The following is a 15,196-nucleotide window of genomic DNA, read 5'->3' as shown; positions in this document are numbered from 1 at the left end:
AATTATCTGAAACGCGCCTGTGATGGTCCTGAAAAGTATCTGAAACGCGCCTGTGATGGTCCTGAAAAGTATCTGAAACGCGCCTGTGATGGTCCTGAAAAGTATCTGAAACGCGCCTGCAATTATCCTAAAAAGTATCCGAAACACGCCTGCAATTATCCTACAAACTTAGCAATTTCTGACTGTAACATGCATACAATATATCTGGAAGGTACAGTACCTGTAATGAGCCTACAAACATCCTGATTTCTTACGGGAGTTACTATTTCCCCTCTGTTTTCTAGCTGTAAGGTAGCTATTTTATGACTCTAGAGTAGCTAAATTTTGTATACTGATGTACTGAGTTTTCCAATGGAAGATATTTTTTCTGCAAAACGTCTAAAATGTTCTGCATTGCTCTCTGGAATGCATCTTAAAATAGTCTAAAGTTGAACCTTTTTCAGGTTTATTCCAGTATTTTTCCAGAATATTCCAGTTTATTTGCAATATATTGCAGATTCTAAAAAATCTAATTAACAGCAAAATGCAGCCGTAAATTTTTGTACGGGCTATTACAAAACTGAGTTTAAAATCCTAACGCCCTTTTGAATTTGCAGCCATTGTTATAGCTTTGAAAAAATTTGTCAGTGATGTGTGTAGGGCATAAACAGGGATGTGTTAACGTGTTAAGGAACCTTTAAAATCGCAATTTCACAAACGTACATTCTCTCACTCACAAAAGTAATTAATATAATTATAAAATGTTTTCTGGGAATGAAATGGTGGTCGAAAATCCGAGATAAGTAAATTTTTAAAACAACTGAGAGGGAATAAATTGATTACCAGTAAAATAAGTGTATTCAATGGAATAGGGTAATGGACCGTTTTCTTTTTTAATTTAAAAAAATAAATTCAAAATCAACTCCTTGAGTCAATGTACTCCTAGTGGTACGAATATTTTACCATTGACCTGACAAACACTGAAACACATGATACACCGTATGTGTACCTAGACGAGCGGTCCTCCCTATTTAGAAACTGACAGTGCAGATGTAGACCACATATAACAAAGTTAATATTCTCTTACTTTCCAGTCTATCCGTAGGAACTGTAAACTTGTGGTTTCATTTATGATTGGATTAGAAATAGTAATGGCTTCCTCATAGTCAAAGAAAACTGGCACGCGAGTTGTTGGAAGTAAAAAAAATCTTTTTTCCAACATTTTACTAACAGAAAGAACTTGTTTCGCAATGTTCAAAATCTGAGAGAAATATTGTCTACTTTTATACAAAAATACTTCCAAAGAGATTTCACTCTTTAAATTTCATACTCACGTTGTCCGAGAGATTGGCATACTGCTTCACACTTAAATTTCGGCATGCCTTAGTTGTATTAAGAATTAAGTTATTTGCGAATTCATTCTTTTCCTAAGCAAATGATATCTAGTTTATATTTGGCGCGCAAATACTTAGATAACTTCTCCCTAGTAAACTAGATATCCCTTCTTGATATATTTATATATATATATATATATATATATATATATATATATATATATATATATATATATCAAGAAGGGATATCTAGATATAGAACCCGATTTTGAAGAGTAAGCTCTGGAGTAAACCTTTCGAAGACTAGACGACATTGTTAAGGATACTTACCACGAATCGATGATATCCAGTAAAATCACTATGCGAGCATGATCCACACATACAAAGAAAATTCCTATTTCAAATATTTGGTTTAGTACGTATAATTAATTCATAAACAATTTTTAAAACTTGAAAGAGGAATGTTAATTTCAAATAGTACCTGGCTCTTAAATAGTCGAAAATATATTCTCTCTCTTCATTGTAAAACTTCATCCTCAGATGTTTATGTCCTTAAACTAGGGGTGTGCGAATACCACTTATTGGGTATCGAACCGGTTAACGAATACCAAAAAACTTTCCCTATCAATGGGTATACCGAATCGATTAGTTTATTCCAAATCGAATACCGAATAGTTAGGCCTAGGTAATTTTTTTACTAACCGATTAATCGCGAATAGTTAAGCCTAATATTCGCGAACAGTTAACCCTAATACTCGCGAATACTAGGCTTCACTATTCGCGATTAATCGGGTAGTAACCCTAATATTCGAGAATAGTTAATACAAAGCAAGGAGAAAAACATTTTGAAGCTACTAAATTTCAAAATACCTCTCCTCATTGGTGACCAAGTATTTCTTAAAAGTTTTTGATGAGAGACAAATAAAATTGGGATGATATTTTTTAAAATAAGGTGGGCCTCTCTAGTGCCATGGTAGTCGAACTTTAACCGAATAGTCAGTTCGGTATTCGATATTCGTATCGAATAGTGAAAATGGGCTTATCGAATACCGAATCGAATTATTCGGTTCGGTATTTGATCGAATTATTCGATTGAAACGGTTAACCGCGCACCTCTACCTTAAACTGAGATAATTATTCAGACTTTTAATAATATTTTACGTTCGCCCTGAAAGCGTTTAGATTCGTTTACAACCTAACCGTACTAGAAGATGAAAATAAAAATATTGGTATTATCACTTCTTATTGTGCAGTTTTGTACTATTTCTCATTCATGAACATTAATCCGTTTCAGGTGATTTTCTTTATAGGATGGATCTTTACATGCTACCGGAGGCTCCGACGCTACGATTATGGTACAGTACTATATTGGAGAATAGCATTGTATACGTTGATTGTGCATAAAATAGCTACAAGGAGTTCAGGAGAGTATAAACATTTTTAAAATTAACTTTTAATCATCGGTAATTCTTCATCGTCGGATGTTTATGGCCTTAAACTGAGATGTCTATTCAGAATTTAAATTAAAATATGTTACACTCGACATGATTGTGTTTACTTTCGATTCAATGTTAGTAGTAGCACATATAGCATATAAAAGCAAGGTTTCGGTTAGAGCTAGGCATTAAACAAAGTTAAGGATTATAATACGATTTAACATGTAAGTTCTGTGGATAATTTTCGAGTATGGATAAAGATAAAATAACGTGGATAATGGATAGATAATGCCGAGCTCTAGTTTTGGTATACCAATGACTTCTATGGTAAAGTTTTATTCTCCAGAAAATAGTATTTTTTTTCCTAATATTAGGTGTTGGAAGAATTATAGCGTTAAAAGTGTGTTTGCAATGCAATAGATGGCTGTAATCGAAATAAATTGCAAGTATAGCCTAAAGTTTATGAATTGCTTGCTCATTGCAAGCAAATCATTATTGTGTTATATGTTAATGACTATTGTAATCCGTCCATACATTAGTATAGATATAGATCATTATAATCTGTAGATTTCCATTAGAGAAAATAAAGTTTAGATTAGCTTATAATAGAATAGCATAGATTTGTATAAAATAGAAAAGATTAGTATAAAATGGTAGACATTAGTAAAAAACAATAAAGATTAGTAAAAAACAATAAAGATTAGTATAAATAGTACAGATTAGTATAAAATAGTATAGATTATTGATTAGTATAAAATAGTATATACGTATAAAATAGTATATATTAGTATAAAATAGTATAGATTTGTATAAAATAGAAAAGATTAGTATAAAATAGTAGACATTAGTAAAAAACAATTAAGATTAGTATAAAATAGTACAGATTAGTATAAAATAGTGCACATTAGTATAAAATAGTATTTATTAGTATAAAAATAGTATATAGTAGTATAAAATAGTATTTATTAGTATAAAAATAGTATATAGTAGTATAAAATAGTATAAATTAGTATAAAATAGTATTGATTAGTATAAAATAGTATAGATTAGTGTAAAATAGTATAGATTAGTGTAAAATAGTCGAAAATAGTATAGATTAGTGTAAAATAGTCAAAAATAGTATAGATTAGCATAAAATTGTATATTTTAGTGTAGAAAAGTATAGATTCGCATAGAACAGTATAGATTAGTACAAATATAGATAATACTCACAACGAAATCACTTCTTGTTACTTCAATTTGGTACTATAACCTTAAATTGCGATTATCCCTAAAAAATCTTTAGACAACGCCCTAAATTTTTTTAAAACCTTCCTTAGAGTCTTCGAGATCGATCTAATCTTTGTACTGCCACTCGCTAAAATGACAGCGAGCTGATATTATCCGAGATTGAAATGGAAATATTTACTTGTCATATCGTTAGAACTTAGAATATTTTTTCTTCAAATTATTCTAAACAAAGGCATTCTTAAAAGGAGGCTCTTTACCGCTCTTTACTCTGACATGAGTCCTAAATTCCTATTGAAATATTAATCTATGACCTTTTCGTGCCTTAAACTGATTGTGGAAATCAAAATCTACTATTAAATTAGAGTCGTAACATAATTTAGTTGAAATGGCGTTCATAGGTCAAAGTATATTATGCTTAACCTATTGGCGTTTGGGTAAAGACATTTGAATTTCTTTCGTGTTTATTAATCGTAGTTCAATTGCTTAATTGCCGTTTAATCTTGCGATTCAAAATGCGCAACGATTACAAACCTACATTAATTAGTTAAAAGATTAATTTTTAAATTTTCCCCATTTAACTGCTTTGATTTAGATATCAGAGTGATGAATTGAGATTTTTTTTGGCTGAAAACATATATGAATTCTTTCATTTTCTGGATCAGTTAATATACCTTTAAAATATTCAACGTATATTATAGCTTGCAAAGACTATTAAGAAATCTTCATTTTCTCATTAAAATATTAGCATTATTTTCCAGTTGTGTGTTGTGTACAGTACGTTCAACCAAATGTTTCTACTTAGTACAGGGCAAGTCTCTTTTGTTGGCATTTTTAAAGGGGTGTAAATACAATCCGTTATGTAGGGAGTGTCAAGAAGTAGATGTTGAAGTAACAGTAATACTATTTTTTGGAGCAGTTAAATTTCTGACTGAAATTGAACTTAAATTTCTATTGTAATACATTCAGTTTAAGTTTAAGATAAATTTTTAAACGTAACTTTTTTTTAAATAAAAGAAGGACTCTGACGTTTCAAAGCGTTTCGGTTCGGTTCAAAGGAAAGGTAGCAAAATATGAATACATAATGTTTCTTTAAATTCGAAGGTTGGGTAATAATGCATTATAATTATAAGTTACTAACTGTTACCCTCGGCGTCGCTCGCGTGTAATAAGAACTTCCATCAAAATTATATCAAGAATGGGTAGAATTTACTGATGACTAATATTTTAGTAGCCCCCTAGGAGCGAAGGCACTCGGTGATGCCCGTCAGCCCGTCGGAACATTTTTTATTTCTTTTGACGCGGACATTATTCCATGAAGAAGGGTTTTTAAATTTCTGGCCACCATTTAAAAAGATGGCAACAAATCGAACCCAAAAGACCATTCAGCCCGTCTATAGGTTAAAGGAAACCAGTTTACTAAATATTTGAGAAATGGGTTGAAACGCGCGTAACTTTGTTACATAGAGAAGATTTTTTACATTTCTGGGCGCCATTTTTTAAGATGGTGGCAGATTTTAAAAATCTTTCTTAGTACGCGCCTTTTACTAATGGGAATGAAATCTCAAAATATCCTTTCTGTCGCTTGGAGGAAACGGTGCACTTTTTACTTACATTTAATTTTTTTATGATCAGTGTATTTTCAAGAGGAAAGAAGTTACTAAAATCTCAAGGTTTTAAATTATATAATTAGAATAATATTAACTTTTATATTTAACCAAAACTATGCTCCAACATTTTCGACACCGATAGTTTATTACATGAAAATGGCGACCAGCAAGGGTCAGCGTTTTAGCTTTCCCATCTCTAAAGCTATCAAACAACGCTCTAACATTTTCGACACCAATAGTTGTATTATTTAAAAATGGCGACCAGCAAAGCCAGCTTTCCCATCACTAAAGCTATCAACATTAATACCCGTACAAAAATTTTAAGCTGTAATTCATCTGCATACGCGCTTTTTTATCGCTACCACGCTGTAATAGGTATAAATTAAGGCTACATTTTCTGCAGCTCGAAAAACGGGAAAATTTCACAGAAATTCCAGAACTGCAAATTGTCTGCCGTTTCTACATTTTCTGTTTATAATCTGTTAATTGTCTGTATTGGCAGAAATATGCAGCGCGATTCTGCAAACGCGATGCAAAAGTAGAAATAACAGCTGCTAGTTTAAAACTGTAATTTGACCACAGTTATAGACATGTTACAGTTGTGCAAAAGTGATGGAAAAGTAGAAATCCAGCTGCCAATTTAAAACTGCAATTTGACTATATTTATTGACATGTTACAGGTCTGCAAAAGTGATGAAAAAGTAGAAATACCAGCTGCTAGTTTAAAACTGCAACTTGACCACATTTATAGACATGTTACAGGCCTGCAAATGTGATGGAAAAGTAGAAATCCAGATGCCATTTTAAAACTGTAATATGACCATATTTATAGACATGTTACAGGTCTGCAAAATTTATGGAAAAGTAGATATTCAGCTGCCAAATTAAAACTGTAATTTGACCATTTTTATAGACATGTTACAGGTGTGCAAAAGCGATAGAAAAGTAGAAATACCAGATGCTAGTTTAAAACTGTAATTTGACTACATGTATAGACATGTTACAAGTCTGAAAAAGTGATGGAAAAGTAGATATCCAGCTGCCAATTTAAAACTGCAATTTGACCATATTTATAGACAAGTTACAAGTCTGAAAAAGTGATGGAAAAGTAGAAATCCAGCTGCCAATTTAAAACTGTAATTTGACCATATTTATAGACATGTTACAAGTCTGAAAAAGCGATGGAAAAGTAGAAATCCAGCTGCCTATTTAAAACTGTAATTTGACCATTTATATAGACATGTTACAGGTCTGCAAAAGTGATGGAAAAGTAGATATCCAGCTGCCAATTTAAAACTGCAATTTGACCACATTTATACACATGTTACAGGTCTGCAAAAGTTATGGGAAAGTTGAAATCTAGCTTCCAATTTAAAACTGTAACTATTCAACATTTATAGACATATTGCAGGTATTCAAAAGTAGAATTTCCTACTTTTGAATACCTGCAATATCTCTCTAAATGTGGTTAAATTACAGTTTTAAATTGGCAGCTGAATTTCTACTTTTCCATCACTTTTGCAGACCTGTAACATGTCTATAAAAATGGTCAAATTAGGTCAAATTAAAGTTTTAAATTGGCAGCTGTATTTCTACTGTTCCATCACTTTTGCAGACCTGTAACATGTCTTTAAATGTAGTCAAATTGCAGTTTTAAATTAGCAGCTAGATTTCTACTTTTCAATCACTCTTTCAGACCTGTAACATGCCTATAAATGTGGCCAAATTGCAGTTTTAAATTAGCAGCTGGATTTCTACTTTTCTATCACTTTTGCAGACCTGTAACATGTCTTTAAATGTAGTCAAATTGCAGTTTTAAATTAGCAGCTAGATTTCTACTTTTCAATCACTCTTTCAGACCTGTAACATGCCTATAAATGTGGCCAAATTGCAGTTTTAAATTAGCAGCTGGATTTCTACTTTTCTATCACTTTTGCAGACCTGTAACATGTCTATAAAAAAGGTCCAATTACAGTTCTAAATTGGCAGCTGCATTTCTGCTTTTCCATCACTTTTGCAGATCTGTAACATGTCTATAAATGTGGTAGAATTGCAGTTTTAAATTAGCAGCTGGATTTCTACTTTTCGATCACTTTTGCAGACCTGTAACATGTCTATTAAAACGGTCAAATTACAGTTCTAAATTAGCAGCTGGATTTCTACTTTTCCATCACTTTTGCAGACCTGTATCATATCTATAAAAACGGTCAAATTACAGTTTTAAACTAACAGCTGGTATTTCTACTTTTGCTTAGCGTTTGCAGAATTGCGCTGTATATTTCTGCCAGGCTAGACAGTTAACAGTTAACAAACAGAAAATGAAGAAACGGCAGTCAATTTGCAGTTCTAGAATTGCTGTGAAATTTTCCCGTTTTTTGAGCTGCAGAAATGTAGCCTTAATGTATACCTATTACAGCGTGGTAGCGATAAAAAAGCGCGTATGCAGATGAATTACAGCTTAAAATTTTTGTACGGGAAGTCAACTTCGAGCGCACCTAAATTATCTGCTTCTGTTAGGCATTAATATTACTGCTTTTATTTTTCTAAAATTTGAATAAAGAATTGGTTAGGCCTAAAAAGGCATCTTAAAAAAGCTTTACTCATTCATCTTAATAAAATCTTTTGATCTAATACTGTCACGTCTCGATCCTAAAAATATTTAAACCACCATAAAAGATAGAAAATTGAAACATTTTTTGGTCATAAATGGGCCAGTATTGTATATACAGTTATCAAAAGTTTATCAGATATGTTTCAATAAGTATGACACTGCCTATACTTCGGAATGCTAGAGACTTACTGAGAGCTAGTTCGAGAATGACGCGAGAATTGAATACACTCGGTTTTTCAGTCCAACTTCCTATTTAGCCTTATTAAGCCTTTGACAATGGCTCAACAGGCGTCGCTTTACGAGAATATGACGTTTCACCTACACCACTTCATGAAGTAACCAGTGACAAACTTATGGAACACATCTTACGAACTTATGCAGTTATGTTTAAGGTGTATCCAATACTAAAACATAAGGATTCCAAGCTTTCGAAGGTGTTGGCAGTCAAGTTCTATAGATTCAAAACCTAATAAAATAAGAGTTACTTCTATTTGAGGTAAAAAGTCGTAGAAAAACAATTTTTCATCCAAAAAAAGTAAATAAAATTAATTTCAGTTTATTTTAGTGATTTAATTCCAGTTTTTGAGACCAGACCTAGCTTTCTGTGGGTGTGTGCATGTGTGTGTTTGTGGCCCCGGGTACACGAAAAACAAGCGTGGATAGAAACCGATTAAGACAAGATCTACTATCACCATGGCGCTCGAAATGTGAAGGAAATTGCGAACCAAAGTACTTTAGCGCTATCATATAAGTTTACAGCAGTTTTCCTGGTTGCGAATAGACGTAAAACAAGCCTGTCGGGACCCTTCCCTTCAGTTGTAATCGGTTTTTAGCTATAAGTTTGAAAGAATTTTTCGATTACGTTCTGTGAGTGTGTATGTTGTGGATGTTAGATAGACGAAAAGACCTTCTTATCTAGATGTGGTGAGAACTTAATGTACATGTACCTAAACAGTTGGACCATCTCAGATATTACTTTAGCAAGTCAGAAAAGCGTGTATTCAGATGAATTACAGCTTAATATTTTTGTAAGAGATGAGTACAAGTTGGGAATCCAAAATAAACCTCTCCAAGTCGAGACGCAATTTAGAGGCTATTTTTAAATATTTAAATAAATATAAGTGATACTTATTAATTTAATTGTCATTAATTTACCTTAATTCTAGTTAAATCGTTTTAAGAAACTTTATTTCTAAAATCATTTTAAACATAGCTATTGTTGACGTTTGAACTCAAGCGTAAGCCTCTTTAATTTTTTTTGGAAATTTAGGGTATATAAGGCTACTGATTCACAATAATTGATAGGAAAACCCGCAATGACTCTGCAAAGCATATGAAACGCGCCTGCAATGATCCTGCAAAGAATCTGAAATGCACCTGCAATTATCCTACAAAGTATCTGAAACGCACCTGCAATGACCCTACAAAGAATCTGAAATCCACCTGCATTGATCCTGCGATGTATCTGAAATGCACCTGCAATGATCCTGCGAAGTATCTGAAACGCGTCTACAATTATTCCACAAAGTATCTATATCGCGCCTGCAATTATCCTTCAAAGTATCTGAAACGCGCCTGCAATGATCCTACAAAGAATCTGAAACGCGGCTGCAATGACCCTGCAAAGTATCTGAAACGCACCTGCAATTATCCTACAGAGTATCTGAAATGCTCCTGCGAAGTATCTGAAACGCGGCTGCAATGATCCTACAAAGTATCTGAAACGCACCTGCAATTATCCTACAAAGTATATGAAAAGAGCCTTCAATTAATCTAAAAAGTATCTGAAACGCGCCTGCAATTATCCTACAAAGTATCCGAAATACGCCTGCAATGATCCTAAAAAGTATCTGAAACGCGCCTGCAATGATCCAAAAAAGTATATGAAAAGCGCCTGCAATATTCCTACAAAATATATGAAAAGCGCCTGCAATTATCCTACAAAGTATATGAAAAGCGCCTGCAATTATCCTACAAAGTATATGAAAAGCGCCTGCAATTATCCTACGAAGTATCTGAAATGCTCCTGCAATTATCCTAAAAATTTCTGAAAAGTACCTGCAATTATCCTACAAAGTATCTGAAACGCGCCTGTAATTATCCTACGAAGTATCTGAAGTGCGGCTGCAATGAACCTAAAAAGTATCTGAAAAGCACCTGCCATTATCCTTAAAAAGTATCTGAAACGCGCCTGCAATTTTCCTACAAAGTATCTGAAACGCACCTGCAATTATCCTACAAAGTATATGAAAAGAGCCTTCAATTAATCTAAAAAGTATCTGAAACGCGCCTGCAATTATCCTACAAAGTATCCGAAATACGTCTGCAATGATCCTAAAAAGTATCTGAAACGCGCCTGCAATGATCCAAAAAAGTATATGAAAAGCGCCTGCAATATTCCTACAAAATATATGAAAAGCGCCTGCAATTATCCTACAAAGTATATGAAAAGCGCCTGCAATTATCCTACGAAGTATCTGAAATGCTCCTGCAATTATCCTAAAAATTTCTGAAAAGTACCTGCAATTATCCTACAAAGTATCTGAAACGCGACTGTAATGGTCCGTAAAAGTATCTGAAACACGCCAGTAATGATCCTGAAAAGTATCTGAAACGCGCCTGCTATTTTCCTTCAAAGTATATGAAAAGCGCCTGCATTTATCCTGCAAAGTATCTGACATGCGCCTGCAACTATCCTAAAAATTATCTGAAACACGGCTGCAATGATCCTGCAAAGTATTTGAAACGCGGCTGCAATGATCCTACAAAGAATCTGAAACGCGGCTGCAATGACCCTGCAAAGTATCTGAAACGCACCTGCAATTATCCTACAGAGTATCTGAAATGCTCCTGCGAAGTATCTGAAACGCGGCTGCAATGATCCTACAAAGTATCTGAAACGCACCTGCAATTATCCTACAAAGTATATGAAAAGAGCCTTCAATTAATCTAAAAAGTATCTGAAACGCGCCTGCAATTATCCTACAAAGTATCCGAAATACGCCTGCAATGATCCTAAAAAGTATCTGAAACGCGCCTGCAATGATCCAAAAAAGTATATGAAAAGCGCCTGCAATATTCCTACAAAATATATGAAAAGCGCCTGCAATTATCCTACAAAGTATATGAAAAGCGCCTGCAATTATCCTACAAAGTATATGAAAAGCGCCTGCAATTATCCTACGAAGTATCTGAAATGCTCCTGCAATTATCCTAAAAATTTCTGAAAAGTACCTGCAATTATCCTACAAAGTATCTGAAACGCGCCTGTAATTATCCTACGAAGTATCTGAAGTGCGGCTGCAATGAACCTAAAAAGTATCTGAAAAGCACCTGCCATTATCCTTAAAAAGTATCTGAAACGCGCCTGCAATTTTCCTACAAAGTATCTGAAACGCACCTGCAATTATCCTACAAAGTATATGAAAAGAGCCTAAAATTAATCTAAAAAGTATCTGAAACGCGCCTGCAATTATCCTACAAAGTATCCGAAATACGTCTGCAATGATCCTAAAAAGTATCTGAAACGCGCCTGCAATGATCCAAAAAAGTATATGAAAAGCGCCTGCAATATTCCTACAAAATATATGAAAAGCGCCTGCAATTATCCTACAAAGTATATGAAAAGCGCCTGCAATTATCCTACGAAGTATCTGAAATGCTCCTGCAATTATCCTAAAAATTTCTGAAAAGTACCTGCAATTATCCTACAAAGTATCTGAAACGCGCCTGTAATGGTCCGTAAAAGTATCTGAAACACGCCAGTAATGATCCTGAAAAGTATCTGAAACGCGCCTGCTATTTTCCTTCAAAGTATATGAAAAGCGCCTGCATTTATCCTGCAAAGTATCTGACATGCGCCTGCAACTATCCTAAAAATTATCTGAAACACGGCTGCAATGATCCTGCAAAGTATTGAAACGCGGCTGCAATTATCCTACAAAGTATCTGAAACGCGGCTGCAATGTCCCTGCAAAGTACCTGAAATGCGCCTGCAATTATCCTGAAAAGCATCTGACAAGCACCTGCAATTATTCTACAAAGTATCTGAAACGCGCCTGTAATTATCCTACAAAGTATATGAAAAGCGCCTGCAATTATCCTACAAAGTATATGAAAAGAGCCTGTAATTATCCTAAAAAGTATCTGAAACGCGCCTACAATTATCCTAAAAATTATCTGAAAAGCACCTGCCATTATCCTAAAAAGTATCTGAAAAGCACCTGTAATTATCGTATCTGAAACGCGCCTGTAATGGTCCTTAAAAGTATCTGAAACGCGCCTGTAATGGTCCTTAAACGTATCTGAAACGCGCCTGTAATGGTCCTTAAAAGTATCTGAAACGCGCCAGTAATGATCCTGAAAAGTATCTGAAACGCGCCTGCAATTTTCCTACGAAGTATATGAAAAGCGCCTGCATTTATCCTGCAAAGTATCTGACATGCGCCTGAAACTATCCTAAAAATTATCTGACATGCGCCTGCAACTATCCTAAAAATTATCTGAAACGCGGCGGCAATGATCCTGCAAATCATCTGAAACGCGGCTGCAATTATCCTACAAAGTATCTGAAACGCGCCTGCAGTGATCCAAAAAAGTATCTAAAACGCGCCTGCAATTTTCCTACAAAGTATATGAAACGCGCCGGCAATGATCCTGAAAAGTATATGAAACGCGCCTGTAATGGTCCTGAAAATTATATGAAACGCTCCTGCAATTTTCCTACAAAGTATCTGAAACGCGCCTGTAATGATCCTGAAAAGTATCTGAAACGCGTCTGTGATGATCCTGAAAAGTATCTGAAACGCGCCTGTGATGATCCTGAAAAGTATCTGAAACGCGTCTGCAATTATCGTAAAAAGTATCCGAAACACGCCTGCAATTATCCTACAAACTTAGCAATTTCTGACTGTAACATGCATACAATATATTTGGAAGGTACAGTACTTGTAATGACCCTACAAACATCCTGATTTCTTACGGGAGTTACTATTTCCCCTCTGTTTTCTAGCTGTAAGGTAACTATTTTATGACTCTAGAGTTGCTAAATTTTGTATACTGTTGTACTGAGTTTTCCAACGGAAGATATTTTTTCTGCAAAACGTCTAAAATGTTCTGCATTGCTCTCTGGAATCACCTTAATTTTGTCTGAAATTGAACATTTTTCAGGTTTATTCCAGTATTTTTCCAGAATATTCCAGTTTATTTGCAATATATTGCAGATTCTAAAAAATCTAATTAACAGCAAAAATGCAGCCGTAAATTTTTGTACGGGTAGCCACAAATATTCTCTTATTTTCAAGTTATAAAAATAGCAGTACTTAAATAAATTATATTTTTTTAAATATAATTAAACATGAAACAGAGATTTTACTAATTACGAACAACAATTAATAATAATTCATATTCAAACGACTTTTTCATATAAGATAATACAGGGTTTTCCCAAAATTTAGGTACGGCCGATGGGCCGATGTAGTTCTATTCATATTCAAAATTTTAAAGCATTCATTAGGTCAATGAGTTTCAGTAACCTATACTCCCTCCATTGATAGGAAATTTTAAAACTCACTTATCGAGTATCTAGTGATTAAATTCAACTTATCTAATGTGATCAGTATGTGAAGTTAATTAACAAATATATATTTATTAATATTTTTCCGCTTTCCTCTAATTTATCCTTGAACAGTTACAAGTTTCAGTTTCTGTGTAGTATATTAAAGGGATATCTTTTTTTAATCGAATTAGCGATTAAAATAACGATTATATCAATTGGAACAGGGACCGTCCATAAACTACGTCACACTCTTATGGGGAGGGGGTTTCTAAATTTGTGACGGTCCGTGACAAGGGTGATGGAGGGTTTCTTCTATGCGTGACGTCACATTTAGCATTGATTTTGTTACGAAGTCAGTAAGAGGCCGATTGGCTCTCTTATGTTATAGAAGAGGGAAAGACAACATTCCATAGTCCACCGTTACAATAATTTACCAAAATCTTTATTCCATCATCGCTTAAATAGTAGAAACTTTAAGCAATTTTCTACTATTTACACCTTTTTATAGCCAATTTAAATAGCGCATTTAAAATAAAAAGCGTAAACTCATGTGACTCTGTTTATTCGCCCCTATTATTTTTGAGGATGAATCAAATCCCCCTGCCCATTGAAATGGTTTAGTTTCTTTGGCAAATTTTCTAAATCTCAAGCTCGATTAGTCTGTTTTCGGTGACAGTGTTGAAACCTAAAAAGTGGGCCCCTTTAACTAAGCTTTATGGAACTTTTTTGAAGCTTATAAAAAGCAAATCCAGACATTAAAATTCTAAAGGTCAATCAGAGGGAAAAAGCTTAAAACGGAAGAGAACTTTGAATTTTCAACCGAGCAAAATATTTCTGCGAGAGCGGCATATCACTTAAGAAATTAATCAAATTAAATTTGTAAATTAAGACAAATCATAGTGCAGAGGGGGGGTTAAAGAAATGTGACGTGGTTTTTAGGGAAGGGGTCTGAGAAAAGCGTGACGAAGCGTGATCTGGGGGGACGGGGGGTCAGAAAATGCTTTTTTTCGCGTGACGTAGTTTATGGACGGTCCCACACTGCTTTGTCTTCCATATTAAAGAAGATATGAATAATTTCGTTTTCTATATTTCCAATGGAGAAAGGCTTAGTAGGGCTAAGCAATGGGGACTACCCCTATTGGACGTATCCGTCAGGTGGTACTAGTCGTCCAATGGGGGTAGTCCACAGTGATTAGCGGGAAGCTAACCACTTAGTCCCCATTACGAAAGCTTAATTACTTGTATCTTCTGAAATATTTGCTTTGGTCCCATTGAACCGAATTCCCATTCGACAGAAGGGTTTTTTTTTTGGGGTCCCATTCGACCGAACGTAGCCAAAGGTGCGGTTTTATTATAGTCCCATTGGACCGAAATTCTATTGAACTGGAAGAAGACATACTGTGTGGTTTTGCATTAAATATATTTTTAATTTCACAACTTAT

The 15,196-nt window shown here is 34.3% G+C and overlaps 1 protein-coding gene across 1 annotated transcript; it reads right to left on the bottom strand.

Annotated features, from left to right (window-relative positions):
• Positions 1-909: 909 nt before the first annotated feature.
• LOC149616313 (uncharacterized) lies at positions 910-4,066 on the bottom strand. The gene is made up of 6 exons (XM_089856354.1): positions 3,962-4,066; positions 1,795-1,934; positions 1,644-1,707; positions 1,314-1,406; positions 1,067-1,240; positions 910-1,017 (listed from the first exon to the last, which is right to left on the bottom strand). The coding sequence occupies exons 2-6, from the start codon at positions 1,845-1,847 to the stop codon at positions 922-924; spliced, it is 480 nt and encodes a 159-aa protein (XP_089712480.1). The 5' UTR covers positions 1,848-1,934; positions 3,962-4,066; the 3' UTR covers positions 910-921.
• Positions 4,067-15,196: the final 11,130 nt, after the last annotated feature.

This window comes from Phalangium opilio, unplaced genomic scaffold (assembly GCF_054372755.1).
Source record: "Phalangium opilio isolate 3A_F unplaced genomic scaffold, DU_Popi_V2 ptg000217l_1, whole genome shotgun sequence".
Taxonomy (NCBI): domain Eukaryota; kingdom Metazoa; phylum Arthropoda; class Arachnida; order Opiliones; family Phalangiidae; genus Phalangium; species Phalangium opilio.
Note: the sequence above shows the minus strand (reverse complement) of the source record. Positions and strands in the feature narration are given on the sequence as shown.